Here is a 12,808-nt window from a genome sequence, read left to right on the forward strand (position 1 = left end):
CCCAATAGGTAAACAAGAAATTTATGGAGTGTTGAAAAAACAGTTTTAATGACTCCAACCTAATTGTATGTAAACTCCAGTTTCAACTGTACCTGATGTGGAATAGAGTTCCATGTAGTCATGGCTCTATGTAGTACTGTTCGCCTCCCGTAATCTGTTCTGGACTTGGGGACTGTGAAGAGACCTCTGGTGGCATGTCTTGTGGGGTATGTATGGGTGTCTGAGCTGTGTGCTAGTAATTTAAACAGACAGCTCGGTATCTTAAGCTTGTCAGCACCACTTACAAAAACAAGTAGTGATGAAGTCAATCTCTCTTCCACTTTGAGCCAGGAGAGATTGACATATATATTATTAATGTTAGCTGTCTGTGTTCATCCAAGGGCCAGCCGTGCTGCCCTGTTCTGAGCCAACTGCAATTTTCCCAAGTCCCTCTGTGTGGCACCTGACCACACGACTGAACAGTAGTCCAGGTGTGACAAAACAACGGCCTGTAGGACCTGCCTTGTTGATAGTGTTGTTAAGAAGGTAGAAACTAGGGCCTGTAGGACCTGCCTTGTTGATAGTGTTGTTAAGAAGGTAGAAACTAGGGCCTGTAGGACCTGCCTTGTTGATAGTGTTGTTAAGAAGGTAGAAACTAGGGCCTGTAGGACCTGCCTTGTTGATAGTGTTGTTAAGAAGGTAGAAACTAGGGCCTGTAGGACCTGCCTTGTTGATAGTGTTGTTAAGAAGGTAGAAACTAGGGCCTGTAGGACCTGCCTTGTTGATAGTGTTGTTAAGAAGGTAGAAACTAGGGCCTGTAGGACCTGCCTTGTTGATAGTGTTGTTAAGAAGGTAGAAACTAGGGCCTGTAGGACCTGCCTTGTTGATAGTGTTGTTAAGAAGGTAGAAACTAGGGCCTGTAGGACCTGCCTTGTTGATAGTGTTGTTAAGAAGGTAGAGCATCGCTTTATTATGGACAGACTTCTCCCCATCTTAGCTACTTTTGTATCAATATGTTTTGACCATGACAGTTTACAATCCAGGGTCTCTCCAAGCAGTTTAGTCACCTCAACTTGCTCAATTTCCACATTATTTATTACGAGATGTAGTTGAGGTTTAGGGTTTAGTGAATAAATGAATTGTCCCAAATACTATGCTTTTAGTTGTGTATTTATATATATATATTTATATATTTATATATATATTTATATATATATATATTTATATATATATATATATATATTTATATATATATATAAATATATTTATATATATATATATATATATATATATTTATATATATATATAAATATATTTATATATATATATATATATATATATATATATATATATATATTTATATATATATATTTATATATATATATATTTATATATATATATATTTATATATTTATATATATATATATATTTATATATATTTATATATACAGGAAAGGTATTCATAGATGATTCCTCTCTGGTCTGATCTCCACTGTAAACCTTCATACCACAGGAAAGGTATTCATAGATGATTCCTCTCTGGTCTGATCTCCACTGTAAACCTTCATACCACAGGAAAGGTATTCATAGATGGTTCCTTTCTGATCGGACTCACCTTGAAAAATTCCCCAGACCTTTCCGGTAAGGGAAGCATATCTGAATTTAAAGGGAATACTTTAAATCTGGGATTACTGTTTCTGTGTTACGGTGGATTAGCCACTAATCTGCCCGACGCCCAGATTCATGGGTCAGGTCTAAGCTGTTTAACATGGAAACCATAACACAGGCTTAGAGACCAGAGTTATTAAATCACAATATTAGCTAGTGACTAGGCCGTCTAGCTAATTCAGATGGATTAGCTAATGCATTTCATATTTAGTTGTTTGGCGTAGTGTGAATTCCTAGACAAACCACTGATGACAGGGGTGCTACCAAATGGTCAAAAGTAGTACATCTCACACACACACACACACACTATTATAGTTCCTTTAAGAATATATTGTAAATACTTTAGATGACATGGCCCCTCTTCTCTCCACGTTTGTATTCCCTCAGGTTGCCATGTGAGAGACAGGCCAATGTCCTATATAGTGCAATAACCATAGGGCTCTGATTATGAGTAGTGCACTTCATAGGGAATAGGGTGCCATTTGGGGGACAAGCCTGTTCTGAGCTGTGTTGGAAGGAAATGAAGAGCAGACAATTAAGGAAGTCTGTTGTGGTGCCACTGGGGCATTAGATTTATCTCTCTCTGTCTGTTGTGGTGCCACTGGGGCATTAGATTTATCTCTCTCTCTCTGTTGTGGTGCCACGGGGCATTAGATTTATCTCTCTCTGTCTGTTGTGGTGCCACGGGGCATTAGATTTATCTCTCTCTGTCTGTTGTGGTGCCACGGGGCATTAGATTTATCTCTCTGTCTGTTGTGGTGCCACGGGGCATTAGATTTATCTCTCTGTCTGTTGTGGTGCCACAGGGCATTAGATTTATCTCTGTCTGTTGTGGTGCCACGGGGCATTAGATTTATCTCTCTCTCTGTCTGTTGTGGTGCCACGGGGCATTAGATTTATCTCTGTCTGTTGTGGTGCCACGGGGCATTAGATTTATCTCTCTGTCTGTTGTGGTGCCACGGGGCATTAGATTTATCTCTCTCTCTCCAGCCTCTTGTCAACACAACACTCAGGTTAATACTGTCCCCAAACTCAACTTCTCCCACTTCACATAGCTGCTCTCCTACCAGACGCACACGCACACGCACACACGCACACACACACACACACACACACAGAGAGAGAAGGCCTACAGAAGCGCACGCACACGAAATACAACACACCACACGTACAATTAAGGAAGTCTGTCTGCTGTGGTCTCTCACTTTTTTTATTATTTCCTCCGTTGTCTTGGCGGTACATGTGTGAATACATCTAGTCGCTGGGCCAAATGAGGGGGCTACATTGAGACGTGTTGGTGTGGAAACGCCACAGCTAATTTGGCCTCATCAGCCCCATTTTGTTATGCATCAGTATAGTAAAAACGTATGTTTCTCATTTCCTACGGAAATACAATCATTCTATTGTCTTTTCTGTCACATCTTCAGGTTCAGCTGCGACCTTCTCTACCAGCTGTTTTTTTTTTAAGAGCAAGGCCTGTATCATTGACCTTGTGGATAATGTTTTAGGTCTGTGACATTGTTTTTAAAAACAACGTTAAAAAGAGTATAATCAACCTTTTTTAAAGAGACATCTTCAGTTGCTCTAAGCCTTAGGAATGAAGACGAGGAAATGAATTAATTTAAGAGCATTGGGACTTGACCTGAAGGCCGTCTTTATTAAAACATGAAGGCCGTTTGGCATGTGCCTGACAGCGTTTCCTCTGAACTAAATCCTAAGGATTGGCTCTGGGGGAGAGCGCGTGTTTTTCAGGTCTCTTTTAGGGCAAGGTCACTAATCACATGAGCTTATTTCAGAGGCCTGTACGCATCGTAGGGTTGCGAAAATCCAGTAATGTTCCCAACATTCCCTGGTTTACCAGAAATCCTGGTTGGAGGATTCCCATATTTCCTACTTATTCCCTCGTAATTCCAGAAATCTTCCAACCAGAATTCCTGGAAAAACCAGGGAGTTTTGGGGAAAGTTACCAGCCTTTATCAGGTGTCCGAGTGCTGATCTATGATCATGTCCCCGCGTTGATGACTGGACCAGGCGCGGTAAAGGCCGTCTCGTTGATGACTGGACCAGGCGCGGTAAAGGCCGTCTCGTTGATGACTGGACCAGGCGCGGTAAAGGCCGTCTCGTTGATGACTGGACCAGGCGCGGTAAAGGCCGTCTCGTTGATGACTGGACCAGGCGCGGTAAAGGCCGTCTCGTTGATGACTGGACCAGGCGCGGTAAAGGCCGTCTCGTTGATGACTGGACCAGGCGCGGTAAAGGCCGTCTCGTTGATGACTGGACCAGGCGCGGTAAAGGCCGTCTCGTTGATGACTGGACCAGGCGCGGTAAAGGCCGTGGCGTTGATGACTGGACCAGGCGCGGTAAAGGCCGTGGCGTTGATGACTGGACCAGGCGCGGTAAAGGCCGTGGCGTTGATGACTGGACCAGGCGCGGTAAAGGCCGTCTCGTTGATGACTGGACCAGACTCTGTTTAGGACACAGGCTGCACCTTGCAATCAATAGGCTACGTGTTACATGTTAAGGTTCTTTGACTTATCGTTTCAATTAGTGATTGTGCAATTATGTACAAGTAGGCTGAATCATCAGCTTCCTGTTCCATCTGCAGCCTATGGCTGCCTGAATACATAATTAACTTAGGTTGTTTAAGAGCTCAGGGTAAAATAGGAACTCAGAACTTCAATTCATTAATGAGTAAGTGCCGCACTAATAGCACACTATATTGAAGATAATGTTAAATACATTTTTATGTAGGTGTAATAATCCTATATATTATAAGTATTAGTTTCTTTTCATTTTGTATTCAGTTTGCACAGTACGTATTAATTCATCTGATCTCCAGTTAGATGTGCTGTACCCTAACAGTTGTTTTAACCATGTCTAATGGAATTAACAAGTTTTCACCTAAGTGTTTAAAAATCACAATTAATAATCGCAATTGCAATATCTGTCCCCCCCCCCCCAAAAAAAAAAAAAAATCACAATTAGATATTTTGTCCAAATTGTGCTGCCAGAGTATCATGTATTACCACGATCACATTACTCAGCACCTTAGAACAGGTTATGATCCCAGCTTCCACTGGAGGAAATGAAACCCCTTAATGAATTCACCTCTACTGAACCGGGGAGTGGAACGACACACACTCACTACACAGGGAGGTCTGACAAAACACACCAAACGTACAGGGATCAACACGAAGGCTTGTCGGACAACTGCGAATACAGATTTCAGTTGTCCAAATGGGCAGGTAAAAATATAAAAATAATCAAACAATTACTCTGATCAGGCTAATGCACAGCAGGGTTAACATTCTGAGTAAATAGCTTATTCCTATTACAAAAAAAAATATTTTATGTTGACACATAGCAAGAGAACAATGAAACATCGCTAAGAGTCTATATTATCAAAGCATCGCGAAATATCCGTTCAGAAAATTATTCCCCCCCCCCCCTTGAATGTCAGCTGATCTGGGCCATTAAACTAAACCTATTTTTATAGCGGATAATTCAGGCTCTTGTTGTTTTATAAAAACTCACCGTTTCTATTTCCTGTCCGTTTGACCTGTCCGATTTTCAAGCCGCTTTTCAGTTTAATGCTCGCTACATTTCTCCTGCCGCGCTATTTCCTGATCAAACACTAAATGTGCCTAGAACTCTCTGTTAGAGTATCTCAGAAAGTTAACTTGTTTTCGAATAAACCAAAAACATGACAGAGAATAAATAAATAGTAAGATATAGAAATCGAATAAGAAATTTAAATAAACCAATGCTCTATAAGACAGAAATGTGTCAACCAAAAGCCCGATCCTACTTACAGAAGTATTATAAAAGCATTAAGACAAAGTTATGAGGAGTATTTTCCAAACTATTCGAATAAAGTTTGTCCTTAAGTTGTAGCTTTTAAATGGGAATAATTATGAAAGTCGGAAGTCCATGCTATTTTCAATCACCATATTTAATTTTTGAATTACATAGTTTAGGTCCACAAAAAGTAAAATTGCGTAAACGAAACCAAGAATAGAAATATCTATTGAGGAGTCAAAAGAAAACTGAGGCTTCGCCGGAGGAGAACTGGTGAAATAAATGGTGTAGTTGGCCTGGCAATGTGCAACCTAGCTACAACACATATAGATAGACTACTGCACATCTCTATAGTACCACAGATGGACCCAGACTACTGCACATCTCTATAGTACCACAGATGGACCCAGACTACTGCACATCTCTATAGTACCACAGATGGACTACTGCACATCTCTATAGTACCACAGATGGACCCAAACTACTGCACATCTCTATAGTACCACAGATGGACCCAGACTACTGCACATCTCTATAGTACCACAGATGGACTACTGCACATCTCTATAGTACCACAGATGGACCCAAACTACTGCACATCTCTATAGTACCACAGATGGACTACTGCACATCTCTATAGTACCACAGATGGACTACTGCACATCTCTATAGTACCACAGATGGACTACTGCACATCTCTATAGTACCACAGATGGACTACTGCACATCTCTATAGTACCACAGATGGACTACTGCACATCTCTATAGTACCACAGATGGACTACTGCACATCTCTATAGTACCACAGATGGACTACTGCACATCTCTATAGTACCACAGATGGACTACTGCACATCTCTATAGTACCACAGATGGACCCGGACTACGACACATCTCTATAGTACCACAGATGGACCCAGACTACTGCACATCTCTATAGTACCACAGATGGACCCGGACTACTGCACATCTCTATAGTACCACAGATGGACCCAGACTACTGCACATCTCTATAGTACCACAGATGGACCCAGACTACTGAACATCTCTATAGTACCACAGATGGACTCCTGCACATCTCTATAGTACCACAGATGGACTACTGCACATCTCCATAGTACCACAGATGGACCCGGACTACTGCACATCTCTATAGTACCACAGATGGACCCAGACTTCTGCACATCTCTATAGTACCACAGATGGACTACTGCACATCTCTATAGTACCACAGATGGACTACTGCACATCTCTATAGTACCACAGATGGACTACTGCACATCTCTATAGTACCACAGATGGACTACTGCACATCTCTATAGTACCACAGATGGACTACTGCACATCTCTATAGTACCACAGATGGACTACTGCACATCTCTATAGTACCACAGATGGACCCAGACTACGGCACATCTCTATAGTACCACAGATGGACCCAGACTACTGCACATCTCTATAGTACCACAGATGGACTCCTGCACATCTCTATAGTACCACAGATGGACCCAGACTACTGCACATCTCTATAGTACCACAGATGGACTACTGCACATCTCTATAGTACCACAGATGGACTACTGCACATCTCTATAGTACCACAGATGGACTACTGCACATCTCTATAGTACCACAGATGGACTACTGCACATCTCTATAGTACCACAGATGGACTACTGCACATCTCTATAGTACCACAGATGGACCCAGACTACGGCACATCTCTATAGTACCACAGATGGACCCAGACTACTGCACATCTCTATAGTACCACAGATGGACTCCTGCACATCTCTATAGTACCACAGATGGACCCAGACTACTGCACATCTCTATAGTACCACAGATGGACCCGGACTACTGCACATCTCTATAGTACCACAGATGGACTACTGCACATCTCCATAGTACCACAGATGGACCCGGACTACTGCACATCTCTATAGTACCACAGATGGACCCAGACTTCTGCACATCTCTATAGTACCACAGATGGACTACTGCACATCTCTATAGTACCACAGATGGACTACTGCACATCTCTATAGTACCACAGATGGACTACTGCACATCTCTATAGTACCACAGATGGACTACTGCACATCTCTATAGTACCACAGATGGACTACTGCACATCTCTATAGTACCACAGATGGACTACTGCACATCTCTATAGTACCACAGATGGACTACTGCACATCTCTATAGTACCACAGATGGACTACTGCACATCTCTATAGTACCACAGATGGACTACTGCACATCTCTATAGTACCACAGATGGACTACTGCACATCTCTATAGTACCACAGATGGACTACTGCACATCTCTATAGTACCACAGATGGACTACTGCACATCTCTATAGTACCACAGATGGACTACTGCACATCTCTATAGTACCACAGATGGACTACTGCACATCTCTATAGTACCACAGATGGACTACTGCACATCTCTATAGTACCACAGATGGACTACTGCACATCTCTATAGTACCACAGATGGACTACTGCACATCTCTATAGTACCACAGATGGACTACTGCACATCTCTATAGTACCACAGATGGACTACTGCACATCTCTATAGTACCACAGATGGACCCAGACTACTGCACATCTCTATAGTACCACAGATGGACCCAGACTACTGCACATCTCTATAGTACCACAGATGGACCCAGACTACTGCACATCTCTATAGTACCACAGATGGACCCAGACTACGGCACATCTCTATAGTACCACAGATGGACCCAGACTACTGGACATCTCTATAATACCACAGATGGACTACGACACATCTCTATAGTACCACAGATGGACTACGACACATCTCTATAGTACCACAGATGGACTACGACACATCTCTATAGTACCACAGATGGACTACGACACATCTCTATAGTACCACAGATGGACTACGACACATCTCTATAGTACCACAGATGGACTACGACATTTGCACATCTCTATAGTACCACAGATGGACTACGACATTTGCACATCTCTATAGTACCACAGATGGACTACGACATTTGCACATCTCTATAGTACCACAGATGGACCCAGACTACTGCACATCTCTATAGTACCACAGATGGACTACGACATCTGCACATCTCTATAGTACCACAGATGGACCCAGACTACGGCACATCTCTATAGTACCACAGATGGACTACGACACATCTCTATAGTACCACAGATGGACCCAGACTACTGCACATCTCTATAGTACCACAGATGGACTACGACATCTCTATAGTACCACAGATGGACTACGACATCTCTATAGTACCACAGATGGACTACGACATCTCTATAGTACCACAGATGGACTACGACATCTCTATAGTACCACAGATGGACCCAGACTACTGCACATCTATATAGTACCACAATAGACCCAGACTACTGCACATCTCTATAGTACCACAATAGACCCAGACTACCTCACCTCTATAGTACCACAGATGGACTACTGCACATCTCTATAGTACCACAGATGGACCCAGACTACTGCACATCTCTATAGTACCACAGATGGACTACGACATCTGCACATCTCTATAGTACCACAGATGGACCCAGACTACTGCACATCTCTATAGTACCACAGATGGACTACTGCACATCTCTATAGTACCACAGATGGACCCAGACTACTGCACATCTCTATAGTACCACAGATGGACCCAGACTACTGCACATCTCTATAGTACCACAGATGGACCCAGACTACTGCACATCTCTATAGTACCACAGCTCCAGAGTAGAACAGGCTACTAGAAAATATTTTTGGCTCCACTAAATAGATTTAGTTAATGGCATGATTCCTCTCATCCCTCCCGTAGCATGCGAGCTCAGACAGACAGACAGACAGACAGACAGACAGACATTTTGTCTATTAGGATACTGGTCTTGACAAATCAGGCTGCCGTAGCCCAGCTTCCCCAGATATATTTTTAAATAAAAGGCTAACCAAAAATGCCGCTTCACTGGTGATGAGTTGTGGTATTGTGTAGTGTACTGTCATGTATTCATCTGTCATAGTACTCTCTCTCTCTCCTCTCCTCCTCTACCAGGCTATAACAGCTCAGTGTTCTGTTGTATAACTCTCTCTCCTCTCCTCCTCTACCAGGCTATCATGGCCCAGCTGCCCCAGGAGCAGAAGGCTAAGATCGCTGAGCAGGTGGCCAGTTTCCAGGAGGAGAAGAGCAAGCTGGACGCTGAGGTGTCCAAGTGGGACGACTCCGGCAACGACATCATCGTCCTGGCCAAGCAGATGTGTATGATTATGATGGAGATGACGGACTTCACCAGGTATGGAGGGGGGTTGTGTCTCTCTCTCTCTCTCTCTGTGTCTCTCTCTCTCTCTCTCTCTCTCTGTGTCTCTCTCTCTGTGTCTCTGTGTGTTGTCAGTACAGAGGGATCTGTCTGATCTGTAGTAGGTCTTCTCATGCAGACGTCCCAGCTTCAATAAAAAGCCAGTTGAGAAAAGGTCCGTAGTAAGTTGGTCTGTCTGGCCGGTCGAGGCCTGTAACTGGACCGTAGTAAGTTGGTCTGTCTGGCCGGTCGAGGCCTGTAACTGGACCGTAGTAAGTTGGTCTGTCTGGCCGGTCGAGGCCTGTAACTGGACCGTAGTAAGTTGGTCTGTCTGGCCGGTCGAGGCCTGTAACTGGACCGTAGTAAGTTGGTCTGTCTGGCCGGTCGAGGCCTGTAACTGGACCGTAGTAAGTTGGTCTGTCTGGCCGGTCGAGGCCTGTAACTGGACCGTAGTAAGTTGGTCTGTCTGGCCGGTCGAGGCCTGTAACTGGACCGTAGTAAGTTGGTCTGTCTGGCCGGTCGAGGCCTGTAACTGGACCGTAGTAAGTTGGTCTGTCTGGCCGGTCGAGGCCTGTAACTGGACCGTAGTAAGTTGGTCTGTCTGGCCGGTCGAGGCCTGTAACTGGACCGTAGTAAGTTGGTCTGTCTGGCCGGTCGAGGCCTGTAACTGGACCGTAGTAAGTTGGTCTGTCTGGCCGGTCGAGGCCTGTATCTGGACCGTAGTAAGTTGGTCTGTCTGGCCGGTCGAGGCCTGTAACTGGACCGTAGTAAGTTGGTCTGTCTGGCCGGTCGAGGCCTGTAACTGGACCGTAGTAAGTTGGTCTGTCTGGCCGGTCGAGGCCTGTAACTGGACCGTAGTAAGTTGGTCTGTCTGGCCGGTCGAGGCCTGTAACTGGACCGTAGTAAGTTGGTCTGTCTGGCCGGTCGAGGCCTGTAACTGGACCGTAGTAAGTTGGTCTGTCTGGCCGGTCGTGGCCTGTAACTGGACCGTAGTAAGTTGGTCTGTCTGGTTGGTCGAGGCCTGTAACTGGACCGTAGTAAGTTGGTCTGTCTGGCCGGTCGAGGCCTGTATCTGGACCGTAGTAAGTTGGTCTGTCTGGCCGGTCGAGGCCTGTAACTGGACCGTAGTAAGTTGGTCTGTCTGGCCGGTCGAGGCCTGTAACTGGACCGTAGTAAGTTGGTCTGTCTGTCTGGCCGGTCGAGGCCTGTAACTGGACCGTAGTAAGTTGGTCTGTCTGTCTGGCCGGTCGAGGCCTGTAACTGGACCGTAGTAAGTTGGTCTGTCTGTCTGGCCGGTCGAGGCCTGTAACTGGACCGTAGTAAGTTGGTCTGTCTGTCTGGCCGGTCGAGGCCTGTAACTGGACCGTAGTAAGTTGGTCTGTCTGTCTGGCCGGTCGAGGCCTGTAACTGGACCGTAGTAAGTTGGTCTGTCTGTCTGGCCGGTCGAGGCCTGTAACTGGACCGTAGTAAGTTGGTCTGTCTGGCCGGTCGAGGCCTGTAACTGGACCGTAGTAAGTTGGTCTGTCTGGCCGGTCGAGGCCTGTAACTGGACCGTAGTAAGTTGGTCTGTCTGGCCGGTCGAGGCCTGTAACTGGACCGTAGTAAGTTGGTCTGTCTGGCCGGTCGAGGCCTGTAACTGGACCGTAGTAAGTTGGTCTGTCTGGCCGGTCGAGGCCTGTAACTGGACCGTAGTAAGTTGGTCTGTCTGGCCGGTCGAGGCCTGTATCTGGACCGTAGTAAGTTGGTCTGTCTGGCCGGTCGAGGCCTGTAACTGGACCGTAGTAAGTTGGTCTGTCTGGCCGGTCGAGGCCTGTAACTGGACCGTAGTAAGTTGGTCTGTCTGTCTGGCCGGTCGAGGCCTGTAACTGGACCGTAGTAAGTTGGTCTGTCTGTCTGGCCGGTCGAGGCCTGTAACTGGACCGTAGTAAGTTGGTCTGTCTGGCCGGTCGAGGCCTGTAACTGGACCGTAGTAAGTTGGTCTGTCTGGCCGGTCGAGGCCTGTAACTGGACCGTAGTAAGTTGGTCTGTCTGGCCGGTCGAGGCCTGTAACTGGACCGTAGTAAGTTGGTCTGTCTGGCCGGTCGAGGCCTGTAACTGGACCGTAGTAAGTTGGTCTGTCTGGCCGGTCGAGGCCTGTAACTGGACCGTAGTAAGTTGGTCTGTCTGGCCGGTCGAGGCCTGTAACTGGACCGTAGTAAGTTGGTCTGTCTGGCCGGTCGAGGCCTGTAACTGGACCGTAGTAAGTTGGTCTGTCTGGCCGGTCGAGGCCTGTAACTGGACCGTAGTAAGTTGGTCTGTCTGGCCGGTCGAGGCCTGTAACTGGACCGTAGTAAGTTGGTCTGTCTGGCCGGTCGAGGCCTGTATCTGGCCTGTATCTGGCCTGTAGTAAGTTGGTCTGTCTGGCCGGTAAAGGCCTGTAACTGGACTGTAGTAAATGTGACAGATAGACAAGACCTTATATTCTGGTTCATCACCAGAGTGCCATGGCCAGCCATCTGCTCAGTAAAACACGTGTGTTTGAGAGAATATATTTCTACGTGTGTGTGTGAGCGCATAGGTGTGTAGTCTTTTGCCTGCGAGAAGATGTGGTGTGTGTGTGTGTGTGTGTGTGTGTGTGTGTGTGGGCACATACATCTTCCTCTATGAATTTAAAGTGACTCATTCAGGAGACATTGTGCCTGGAACCAAAGCAAAGCTCTCGGTCTCTCTGCCTGCATGTCTCTCAATTTCCATCTCTTTAAAGGAATTGTCAATAAAACGTCTTTCTCCAGTCAGATCTACCCTGACGCTGTCGTCACCCTGTAAGCACCAGCCTTGCTCCACAAGCCAAGGCATTGTCCTTAGCAAAACACCATGATATTGAACATGAAAACACTTAGTTTGCCTTCCTTCATCCAAACCCAGCCTTGATCTGCCTTCCGTCCATCCAGCCAGCCCTCTACTCCCTGCTTCCTCCGTCCATCCAGCCCTTTACTCCCTGCTTCCTCCGTCCAGCCCTCTACTCCCTGCTTCCTCCGTCCGTCCGGCCAGCC

The 12,808-nt window shown here is 45.8% G+C and overlaps 1 protein-coding gene across 1 annotated transcript in view; it reads left to right on the forward strand.

Annotated features, from left to right (window-relative positions):
- Positions 1-12,808, forward strand: part of LOC106604127 (catenin (cadherin-associated protein), alpha 1) — a 246,912-nt gene that overhangs the window by 167,880 nt on the left and 66,224 nt on the right. Inside the window, exon 15 of the mRNA XM_082974984.1 lies at positions 9,592-9,773. Within this exon, the coding sequence (XP_082831110.1) occupies positions 9,592-9,773 (182 nt within the window). The remainder of the gene's footprint in view (positions 1-9,591; positions 9,774-12,808) is intronic.

Source organism: Salmo salar, chromosome 05 (assembly GCF_965601325.2).
Source record: "Salmo salar chromosome 05, fSalSal1, whole genome shotgun sequence".
NCBI lineage: Eukaryota > Metazoa > Chordata > Actinopteri > Salmoniformes > Salmonidae > Salmo > Salmo salar.